General features: G+C 36.8%; 1 protein-coding gene across 1 annotated transcript in view; it reads right to left on the bottom strand.

The window, feature by feature from the left end:
- Positions 1 to 11343, bottom strand: part of dip2ca (disco-interacting protein 2 homolog Ca) — a 146738-nt gene that overhangs the window by 54800 nt on the left and 80595 nt on the right. The window contains 2 exon segments of the mRNA XM_016540291.1: positions 2199 to 2306; positions 5585 to 5656. Of these exon segments, the coding sequence (XP_016395777.1) occupies positions 2199 to 2306; positions 5585 to 5656 (180 nt within the window).

Below are 11343 nucleotides of genomic sequence, written 5' to 3'. Positions count from 1 at the left end.
TAATCCCTGCATGATTTTAGTCATACATGATAAATATCAAATACGTTATAGGTTGACTACAAGTTTAAAAACAACGCTGCAATTGTTGTAATTAAGGAAATTAAACTTATTAAACTTACCATCATGAAATGTGTCTACACAGGCGATAATGCCAAAAAGAAAAAGAAACATCAGAAAATAGGCATATTTTATTAAAGACTTTATTATATGACATCAACATGCATTTATCATTCTTACAATCACCGCCAGAATGTCCAACTTCACCATGGTGAACTTGGGTTCTATTATTTTTCCTAGCAACACCAAAATAACAGCAAAGCTAATGTTTTCTGTTAGTTTAAGCACAAACTAAGAAAAGTAAAACCAAACTTTGTGGCAATAATTAAGACCAAACTGAACATGGTGTGTGTTTATGGTGCATGTCAGCAATGTTGTTTTGGTGGGGGCGGGGCGTGGTGGAGTTGGGGCTTAGGTAGACGATATTATCGGATATCGTGATATTTTTAAAGGCGGTTATCAATAAGATATTTTTGACATATCGCCCAGCCCTATTGGGAACTTGCCTCAAATCTACAATAAATCATAAAACCTCATTCCGTAACGAAAATCTCATGACTACTGAACCCTATTTTTTAATCTCTCATCTCTTTATTTTGAATGTGTGGCTGTCTAAAGGACATCCAGAGACAGGACAAAGACAGATACAGTTTTGATGTGTACAGTTCATAGCAGATAAATCTCTCTCACACACATATCATATATCAATATTTGTATGTATTTGCCCAGAGGGAGGAGTCCAGAGACATATTCAGGGATAAACAATCCATAATCTGCCACCCAAACACACACTCTGTTTTAAATGATTTAAATACATTTTATATACTATATGTTGTTGTGTATACACACACACACACACATATATATTTATATATACATTTTTACATTTACTACACATTTTTTGACATTGAGCCTGTTAAAATGTCATGAATTTATTCTATTACCATTAAAAAAGTGTTTTTTTTATTTATTTTAGTATTAAAGAAAAATTATATTATTTATTTATTTTTTTTCCTTGACATACCTATTTTTGTGTCAACAATTGTGAAATTCATAAAACATTCAGTTTTGCAGTAATATTTGGTATAAATTAGAGCCTGACCGATATCATTTAGCCGATATTATCGGCCGATATGAGCCTGTCGCCGATATATCAGTATCAGCGAATATGCCGCCGATACGCCACCGATATGAATTTTTTTTTACAGAACATATAACGCAGATAAAAATGCTTGAAATGGTGTAATTACTTAGTTTGTCCAGCAGAGGGCGCTCCATTGTTTGCTACTGGCGACCTGGATGAAACGCTTTAAATCTCAAGTCTATGGAAAACCACTGAAACTTTGAACGGCCATATCTCCGTAACGGCGCGGCGGATCCGCACCAAATTCGGGGGATCCCTTCAGAGACAGTAGCGCAAATCCGTGAATGAATGTCCCGAAGTGAAATAACCTTCAACGGAATAAAGTTGAATGGATTTGAATTTAAATAAAGTTGAATAAACTTCCACTTTACTGTTCAGTGCACTGATGTCAGACTCATTTTGGATTTGTTAAATTGTTAAATGCCCTGCCTCCATCATTACATATCTTTGTCACGTCATTATAAGTGTTTGATCACCACATTTGAGTGATCATTGCAAAAAATGTGTTTATGTATATATATTCTGTTTATGTATATACTGTATTCTATATATAGTACCAGTCAAATGTTTGGACACACGAATGGGAAAGTGTCCAAACTTTTGACTGGTACTGTACTATAATATATACAAAGAATATCGGTCGATATATCGATATCGGCCCCTTTTTTTTTACTCCCAAATATCGGTATCGTCCCCAAAAAACCCATATCGGTCGGGCTCTAGTATAAATAGCTAAATTATCTTTTTTGTTTTAAGGGTATTTAAAGAAATATAGATATTATGAGCCCAGAAAACTCACAGTGGAGATAAATATTACAGAATGAATCCCCTTGATCAGTTTTGTTACCTTTTTCTCGTTTACTTGCTGCAGAACTATTATTGAGGTACAGGAATTCTGGGCAGCTATATTTCCCATCAGTCCAGTGTAACAATCATGAGGGATCTGTCATTGCACTGCAGGAATAAACTCCCTGCTGCAGTCCTGCCGCTGACTCACCTGATCGGTAACGTTCATCACGGGTGCCGGAGGAGCGTCTACGGTGGTATCGTGAAGCGGAGGGCGCCATAGGCGGTCTGCGCTCGTGTGCCATGGACGCCTCCAGCCCTAAAGGACACAAAGAGAGCAAGAGAGGGACAATTACATGTCTCAGCCAGGGACTTATTTATTACATATCCACTTCATTGATCTCTTCCTGTAACACTCCCCCTCACAGATGGGCTAAGACATACCCTAAGACATACCCTAATAATACCCCTAATTCATTTTAATTAGCGTTTCCTTCTTTCAATTTCTCATTGGCAACCTACTTTCTTGTCTCATTCTAAGTTCAGTGCAGCTTTTCTTTCTAACATATTGTCATCCTCTTTTTTTTGGATCTCTCACCCCTTCAGACCTAAATGTTTGTTGGTTTTTGATACAGCAGTAATTGAGTTGCACAATATATTATTTCTGACCAATAATATTGGTTTTATTAATTATTGGAAAGAGAATCTTTTTTTTTTTTTAATGACAATATATGAACATGCTAAACAGTTATTTAATGTTTCTACATTATAATGTTTTATGATAGATTTTGCTTGAAGATGTGTAAAATTCCAAAGAAAACAAAACACAGGCAAAGCACAAGCAATGCAAAAAAAATATATATAATAATAACAATACAAAAAATAAAGAAAAAGACAAACAAAACTATACAAACAAGCAAAACAAAACAAAAGCAATCCAAAAAACAAAACAAAATAGATCATTTACAAACACTGACAAACATATTAACTATGCAGTTATTGAAGGATATCTTATTTTATCCAATTTAAACATTATATTATTTTTCAATGGCAACCAAAGTGCAAAATAGTTAAGTTAACCTTTCAACTATACATTATGTTTAGACGCTTGATTCCTTTTGTGTGAAAGTGCAAAATAAAATTAAATAAAAGCAATGCAAAAATACAAAATAATGTAAACATTGGCAGACCTATATAACTTTTTCTTAACAAATTTTGAAGAAAACTCTGCAGAGCAGAGAATTTTCTGATTTTATGAATAACATTTTCAAATTATGTGGAAATCTGTGGAGCTTTCTGTGAGTTTTGTGACTGCAGATTCCATGTGGGCCATATATAGATGATCCATATCTGCCAAAATGTCTATGCCAGTGCAGCCCTAATTAAGAACAGATAAAATATTTAATTCCAGGCACACACAGCAGCGATTGGTCGGCTATGACTCATATCAACGGCTCTTGTGATGAGCCAGCTCTGTTCTGTTGTTCTTTGTTGTCTTGGATTCTGAGCAGAGAGCTTAGAACTACTCTGCTCCTCCTGGCAGATTTTAGGACACGTGAGATGGCCCAGGTTGCGTTTGGCGTTCCAGCCAAGAGCTATGCAAGCAGGCCGGAGAAATAAACTTTGGCCCTGTGCTGACATAGCCAAAGACATCAGTGGGTGGACTTATTTATTCAATAAGCAGAAGGTGAGACAGCAGGTTAAGTCAGAATCATGCACCAGCTCATGCAGCGGAGGATGTGATGGTGCTTTTCTGACTCAAGTACAATGAACACACAGTCTTCCTCCTACTAAAAAGCTGAGGGTTAACAGTCACCGATCGATACTGATTGGGTTAACATCTAAGTACGGCTGTCATTCAGTCAAAGGCAGCGACGGAGACAATCTCTCCTCTGTGCTGGTAACCTGATGCTCTTAAAAACTAGGAGACACATACACACAAAATCAAGCAGACACTGAGGGAGGTGTCACTGTGCCACGTTCCCTTGCTCCAGTATGTAAACGAAGATATGGTTAAACGCAAGTTCATGCCTTTACGGGACTGTTAAATAACACCAGTTCCCGCAGGAATGGAGTCGTCGCGTTGAGTCTGCCGCATGCCACTCTTCACGCCACAGTCTACGATACATGCTTTGTGCCCGAACATGATGTCATTTTTTTTTTTCACCGGGAGCCAGACTAGGAACATGCGGGCTGCCTGTTGCTATGGCAACAGAAGCCGTGCTAATCAACAATTCAGCCAGACACGGCGAGCACAAATCAAGAGACCTTCAAAAGTTACATAAATTCTTACCAAACTATAAAAACAGTACTAACTTTATTGGTAGGGCTGGGTGATACAGCTAAAAATATGACATCTTAATATTTTTTCAACCATTTGAAGATATATAACTTGATATTTATGCGTTTGCTTTCAATTTGCCTTCAAAAAGGTGACTTTAAAATATAAAATACAAAAACAAAACAAAAAAAACTAATCAGTAACAAGGCTTGTTTTACACACTACTAAACTTGTATAAATATATTGTGAATACCTGTCTGGGATAACTGTAAAAGAAAAGAAATCACCTCATCTTGAAAAAAGCATTTCTTAAAATGTTCTTTGACACCAAGCAATTACTCTACCGAGCTATTCATTTCAATAATGCCGGCGTGCTTTTAAAGACTAATGCCATCTAAAGCTGGAGACGCTTGATCAGCAGTGACTCTCTGCATTTTATCGATAGTCTAAATGCAAAGTATTTACTTTAAGTGCACTTAAACGAGTGACCAGGGTGATCAACTGTGGTATCCCTTATTGAAAAGCAACACTGAACATTAGATTTTTTTCCCACTTATATTCATAAGAAGGGGTTGTTTCAGTTCAGTGAAACGAGAGAAAAAAGTTCTAAGCACCTTTTATGAAGCTCTTGAAAAGAGCTTAGAGGAGCCTCTTAATTCTGGTGCCTACAGTCACTTATCAGCACATACTAAAGCAGCACTGAAGAAAAAGCAGGCAAATAGACTGATTAAGTCTGGAGCCGGACCGGGTTGTGGATGGCCTTGCTTTCCAAATAAGATTTTCATAGGAGTAAAACGACAAAATAGAGCTGTTGGAGCTTCAGATTTTAAGGCTGCATTTAGACTGTCAACCAACTCTAATTTGTTAACCTTTATCTGGCAAATATTGTATCTTCTTCCATGTATATGATGTATATAAAATAAAAATGTTATACATCTTTTGAATGTTTCTAAATTAGATATCCGGTCAAATAATAAAATGGGCAGTTAAACCCCATATGCCTGCATAACGGTGGATATATAAATGTGCAACCTTACCATCCGCATAGTAATGCAGCCTAGGATGCCCTATAAAAGTCACTGCTTGTTTAAGTATGAGAGAGCGACTGTGAAATCCATCTGTTGAGATCTTAATGCCTAGAATATTAGCCCACTGGAAACAGATTCCCATCGCAGGTTTTTAGGATCTGTTTAAATGAGAGAAGGGAAGGCAAACCCATCTGCTGCAGAAAAGCTGGTTCAGTCAGCTGTTTAAACCTGTGGGTACAAACGCACTCTGTGACCCCCTAAATGACAGCTGAGAGTTGGGGCTCTTACCTGGAGGGTGGGACAGATACGCCCCGAGCAGTTTTGACCTCTTCTTCTCATATCCTTTCTGAGTGATGTCGCCTGCAAGAGAAAGAGAGCGTCAAAAATGTGCAAATAATCTTATAAACATAAAAAACTAATAAATCACAATCGCCTCTTTGCTTAAGCAGATTATAATACTAAACTGACACCACACCTCCTCTTTTATTCAGGAAATCCATTTTTGGTTTAGAAAACATTTCATGTTTTTTCAGAAAATGGTTAGGTAAGGTGTTTTTGGGCAGATCTTCGAGGAAACCATCCGGACAGTGTGGGTGACGGAGAACACATCCTGCAATGATTAATGTAACAAGGTTTTGTGACTTGTCACAAAGCATTAGGCGACTGGGCCGTCACATTTGCACGGAAATGAAGAAAAGATCTGGTGCATAACGAGAGAGTGATGGAGACTCGACAAGTGACAGAATAACTACATGAGAGAGCTACAATGAATCAATAGTTCTGTTACAAAACCTAGCGAGCTGCCTTGCTGTCTACTGCCTACATAGGCAGCTGCCTTTTAAGGTAGAATAATAAATGAAATGAAAACTTATTTCAGACTTTTAATGCCGAAAAACACACAAATAGTGCTCCTCGTGAGCAGAACAAACAAATGATTCCAACTGAGTTTATTTAATGTTAGCATGTTGCTAAGCTAACAACGCAAAACTACTAAAACTACTATATTAAAATATACAGCACAACCACACATAATGTAAAACATGCCATTTTAATTATATACATTTTTTACTGATATTTTTGGTACTTAATAAAATAACAGCATCCATCTATCACACACAAACATAACAGAAAATATGACAATTTCAATTATTATAATGAATTACTTTTATTGAAATAAAAATATAGAAAAAGAAAAACAGTCATATTGTGAAATATTATTACAATTTAAAAGAACTTTTTCTATTTTAATATATTTTAAAATGAAATGTATTCCTTTAATGACAAAGCTGAATTTTCAGCATCATTACTCCAGTCTTCAGTGTCACATGATCCATCAGAAATTATTTTAATATGCTGATTTGGTGGCTCCAGAAATTATTATTAATATTTTTGTGGAAACCGTGATTAATTTTTTCAGGATTTGTTTGATGAATGCAAGTTAAAAGGAACAGCATTTATTTGAAAAAAAAAAAAACTTTTCACAACTTTGGTCAATTTAACGTTTGTTGAATAAAAGTACTAATTTTCATTCTGGGACTGCATTCTCAACGAAGGATATATTCAGTCTCATCTTTGAATAATAAGAAGGCCAAAACGTGGTATCTTAAAAGTCAACATCGTACTGCCTACCTTTTGGGGCGGCCTTCAGAAGATGATGCCTAAAAATACGGTCTAGGTAGGCAGCTCAGTATGTTTCGGAACAAAGCTAATCTCATCCTCCTCACTCTTGATGCCAATATAATTATGTTCCAGCACACTGTATGTGCTACACTGCTGTGATCTAGTGAACATCTACAGTTTAGATCCTTGGAAGGACAGGAAAAAGTGACAGTGAAGGCTGTTTTTCCCTAATGACCTCTTTAACGGCCCAATAAAAATGGCTGGGAGGCTAAAGGCTTGATGAGGAGGAGGATGAAGAAAAGCAGAAGACGAAAAGGAAATTTTTTTTTTTTAAACAGAGACTGGATGATTCATTTCCTCACACCAACTTGCCGCCAATCAAACTGCCTTATGTGGAGGTTTCTGCTCAGGAGATTCATAGCGTTGCCTGTCCTTATCTCGCTTACTTATTCTTTGCTTCGCACACACACACCTTCTCTCTTGCCGTCTTATTCTCTCCTTGTCCTTCCCTGAGGGACGAGTCCCTCATAAATTTTGAAACCTCTGCATAAGTCTGTAACCATTAAAATCAAGAAAAAACAAGTGCAGACGACTCCGCCGTGAAGAGAGTGAAAACGAGGGCAACGGGAATGACAGGCGGCTACCGGACAGTTATCCTCCAGGTGTGCGACTGTTTAATCTGCTGGGGGTGTGACGTTGGCTACATTTCTCGCATACTTGCCAGCTGCCAGCCGAAAACATATCGTACAAAACAAAGAGCAGTTGTCAGACTTGTTGCATACACTGCCATCGCAAATTTTCTGAAAAAATGGAACAGATGTACAAACAAAATCAAGATTTGCATGGAAGATAATATTTGACTAATTAGTGGCGTTTTCTATAGCAATCACTATTATTATAGCTTTTGCCCACAGTTGATTATCTGAACAAACACCTAATATGAAGAAATTAACTTTGGTGCATAATTCAACCCGCTACAATAAACTTATGATGTGTTAGAGGTACTTTTAGTTGTTCTCCATGAGCAATTTGATCTGCAGAAAGAGTGGTATGTACTTCCACGTTTCGGCTGACAGATTTATATGACATTGGACTCCTCTGAAAAAACTGAATAACATCACACACCTCCAAAGACAACAATCATCTCACACAGACAAAAATGAAATGAAGCGGCCAAAATCAACATAGGAAAACCACTCTGCAGATCGACAGGAGAGACAGGCGAACACTGCGGGTCTAAATAATGTTTATCTAATTGAGTTAAAAAGCACAGCAATCAAAACATCTGCACAGGCGACAACACAAATTACTGGAGGCAGCCACATGCCTCATTTTCATTAGCAGAAATCAGGCAGGGTTTAAGATGCGCTAAATAATTAGTTTTAAATGCACAAAAAGAAGTAAATGGAAAAAAATGTAATATATAAGTTTGGGATCTTTTAACGTTTTTTTTTTATTTTTTAAGTCTCTTATGCTCATCGAGGCTGCATTTATTTGATCAAAAACACAGTAACAACAGCAATATTGTGAAATAATATTACAATTTAAAATAACTTTTTTCTATTTTAATATACTTTAAAATATAATTTATTCCTGTGATGGCAAAGCTGAAATTTCATCATCATTACTCCAGTCTTCAGTATGAAATTATCCTTCAGAAATCATTCTAACATGCTGATTTATAATCAATGTTGGAAACAGTTGCGCTGTTTAATATTTTTTGGAACCGGTGATACCTTTTTCAGGATTCTTTGATAAATAAAAAGTTAAAAAAGAACAGCATTTATTCAAAATAGAATTTTTTTGTAACAAAAAAAAGTCTTTACTATCACTTTTTATCAATTTAACATCCTTGCTGAATAAAAGTATTAATCTCTTTCAACAACAACAAAAAAAAGTGCTGACCCCAAATTTTTGAACGGTAGTGTATATTGTTACAAAAGATTTCTATTTTGAATAAATGCTTTTCTTTTTAACTTTTTCCCCCCCATCAAAGAATCCAGAAAAACTCTTCTAATGACACAAAATTTAGGAAATTTAAGTGCATTAAAATCTAAATATTTACAATGCTACTTAATTTTATAATACACCAGCAAAATCATGGCCATTATGCAATGTATTATCCAGCTCTATGACAGACTTGTTCTTGATATAATCATCATAGACTGGAATTGTGGATCCACACTTCTGAAATTCCTTCAAAACAGACTCTGAGCTGAATGTAAAACAGTCCTGTCCTGCAGGCCGAGCTCCAAGAGATCCGATTACCCCATGTGTTTTTGGATGAGCTTACATCTGGATGTGACTGCACTGAAAAAAAAAAAAAAAAAACTTTGATTCTCTTCTCAGTTGAAAAACACTGAGCTAGCCTATGCTATCTTTAAGCAAACACAAGTAACAAAATGGCTTCATTTCACTCAGTAAAAAGTGCAACAACGATGCAATTCTTCGTTTGTCATGAGCGCACAATGTAATTACATGTTACAGGTGCTGCAGCTTATGGCTCACAGAATACAGGAAACCATCCTTTTGCCTTTTCCACAACATAAACGTCTTAATAATGGGCTTATGTGGAAAGAATCTGCCTCTATGGAAATCACAACCTCACAAGCAAAAAATTCTCTTCTATTTATCTAAGAGGATTATGAGCTCGGAGAATATATACAAGTCCTTCATAGACCTTTCTAGGGCCTAGGAGCACGAGCAATGCTACAACTAGTGTTATAGCACAACATCAAAGCTGAAAGAGCTTTTGCATCGATTCATGTAATACAACCCATCTTTAGCTCTAACAAACAGAAGGTTTTTGAACAGTGCAGTGTGAGAAATATGAAGTCACTGGGCTGTGTTCCAAAAAGACAGGATATTTGTGATGTCATTGGTTTCCTATTTGGTGTGAGACAGTATTCCACAGGGATCTAATCAGGCAAAGGGCCGAGGTATCAGATGTGCTGTAATAATCTACTGTACCTGTGTTTGTGTGTGAGGCTGTGTGAAGGGCAAAATGAGCAAGAGCAAATAAAACGTCCCCAGAAAGTTTTTGGAAAGTTAAAACACACTTAAAAATGTATGAATGTCACTCCATTAGATAACAAAATGTCAAAGCCAGTGGCATTTCTTTCAAAGAAAGATAGCACACTTTTCAAGCAAAACATTTCACATAAAGATGTGATGAAAAGTGATAAATTAACAGAATCAATCACTGCTTTATTTAATCAGAAACACAATGTTATTAAGTGTATTTTACTTTCATTTTATTACAAGTAAATAAACCCCCTAAATAAATAAAACACCTTATCAGACAGGCATTAGGACCCGTGCTGCTGCTGCACGGATTACTCTATCGCGCACCAGACACGTCATTCTGTACGTACATTCTCAAATTAAATGTAGTGATCCAAAACAGTGAATCTAATCACCATTCAGGCAAAAGTTCGCTTCAGGAATGGCCACACTGTTGATGTGATCTTATCGCTAGCACACCTTGAGCACGTGTGAGTTACTCGTCTTATCGGCAAGGCATATCGGCCCGATGCCGATGTTAACATTTTAAGCCATTTTCGGCCGATTCCGATAACGTTTCAATAATATCGTGCATCCCTAGAAATTTCACACATAAGTGATAAGTTCTAAAGTTCAAAATTTTGATCAAAGTAAGGATGCACTGATATTAAAACACTGGTCGATAATTATTTTTTACTTTATAATTAATTGTTATGGCCAATGACTAAAAAAATGCTATATTAAATGACCATTTTGTCTAAATAAAAAAAAAAAAAATCAACTCATTTAAATGCAACAAATTAATTACAAGTACAGTACGAAAAATAGACAGCCATTTTGATATTTGCTAATGATTACATTTAACAGTGCTATGAAAATATTAGTGATTTAAAAGATTAACTTTAAGTTAAGAAAATAAAATGCATGTTTAAAGGGCTCCTATTATGCAAAATCCACTTTTACATGGTGTTTGGACAAATGTGTTTTGGTGTGAACACAAGCACCCTACAATGTAGATAAAAATCCACCCACTCCTCATTTTTTAATCCCCTTTAAACCAAGTCAGTCTCACTAGGCCTGCTGTTTTGATTCTCACCGCAGTGTGACGTCACATTGCGTAGGGCCGGGCCACAGGGGATGATTGACAGCCCTGCATTGCTATAGTTTCCGCCCTCAGTGGTTCTACGCTGTCCTCCATTTTCTTCTGCGCTCGAGCAGCTGTAACGTCAACAATGTCTCGCAAGCAATCCCAATTGTGACGAGAGGGGCGGGGCCGAGAGCCGTGGGAACGGAGCGATGCCGGTATAGTAAATGCTAATGCATGACACCTGCGCCACTCACCGGTCTCGAATCCCACGGAGGAGCTCCGGAAGGATAAAAGGAGGAGTGACGACAGTGTTGGACGAGAGAGGACCAGGCCTGGA

Source organism: Sinocyclocheilus rhinocerous, unplaced genomic scaffold (assembly GCF_001515625.1).
Source record: "Sinocyclocheilus rhinocerous isolate Xijiao unplaced genomic scaffold, SAMN03320098_v1.1 scaffold278, whole genome shotgun sequence".
NCBI lineage: Eukaryota > Metazoa > Chordata > Actinopteri > Cypriniformes > Cyprinidae > Sinocyclocheilus > Sinocyclocheilus rhinocerous.
This window is presented reverse-complemented; position numbering and strand designations above follow the sequence as displayed.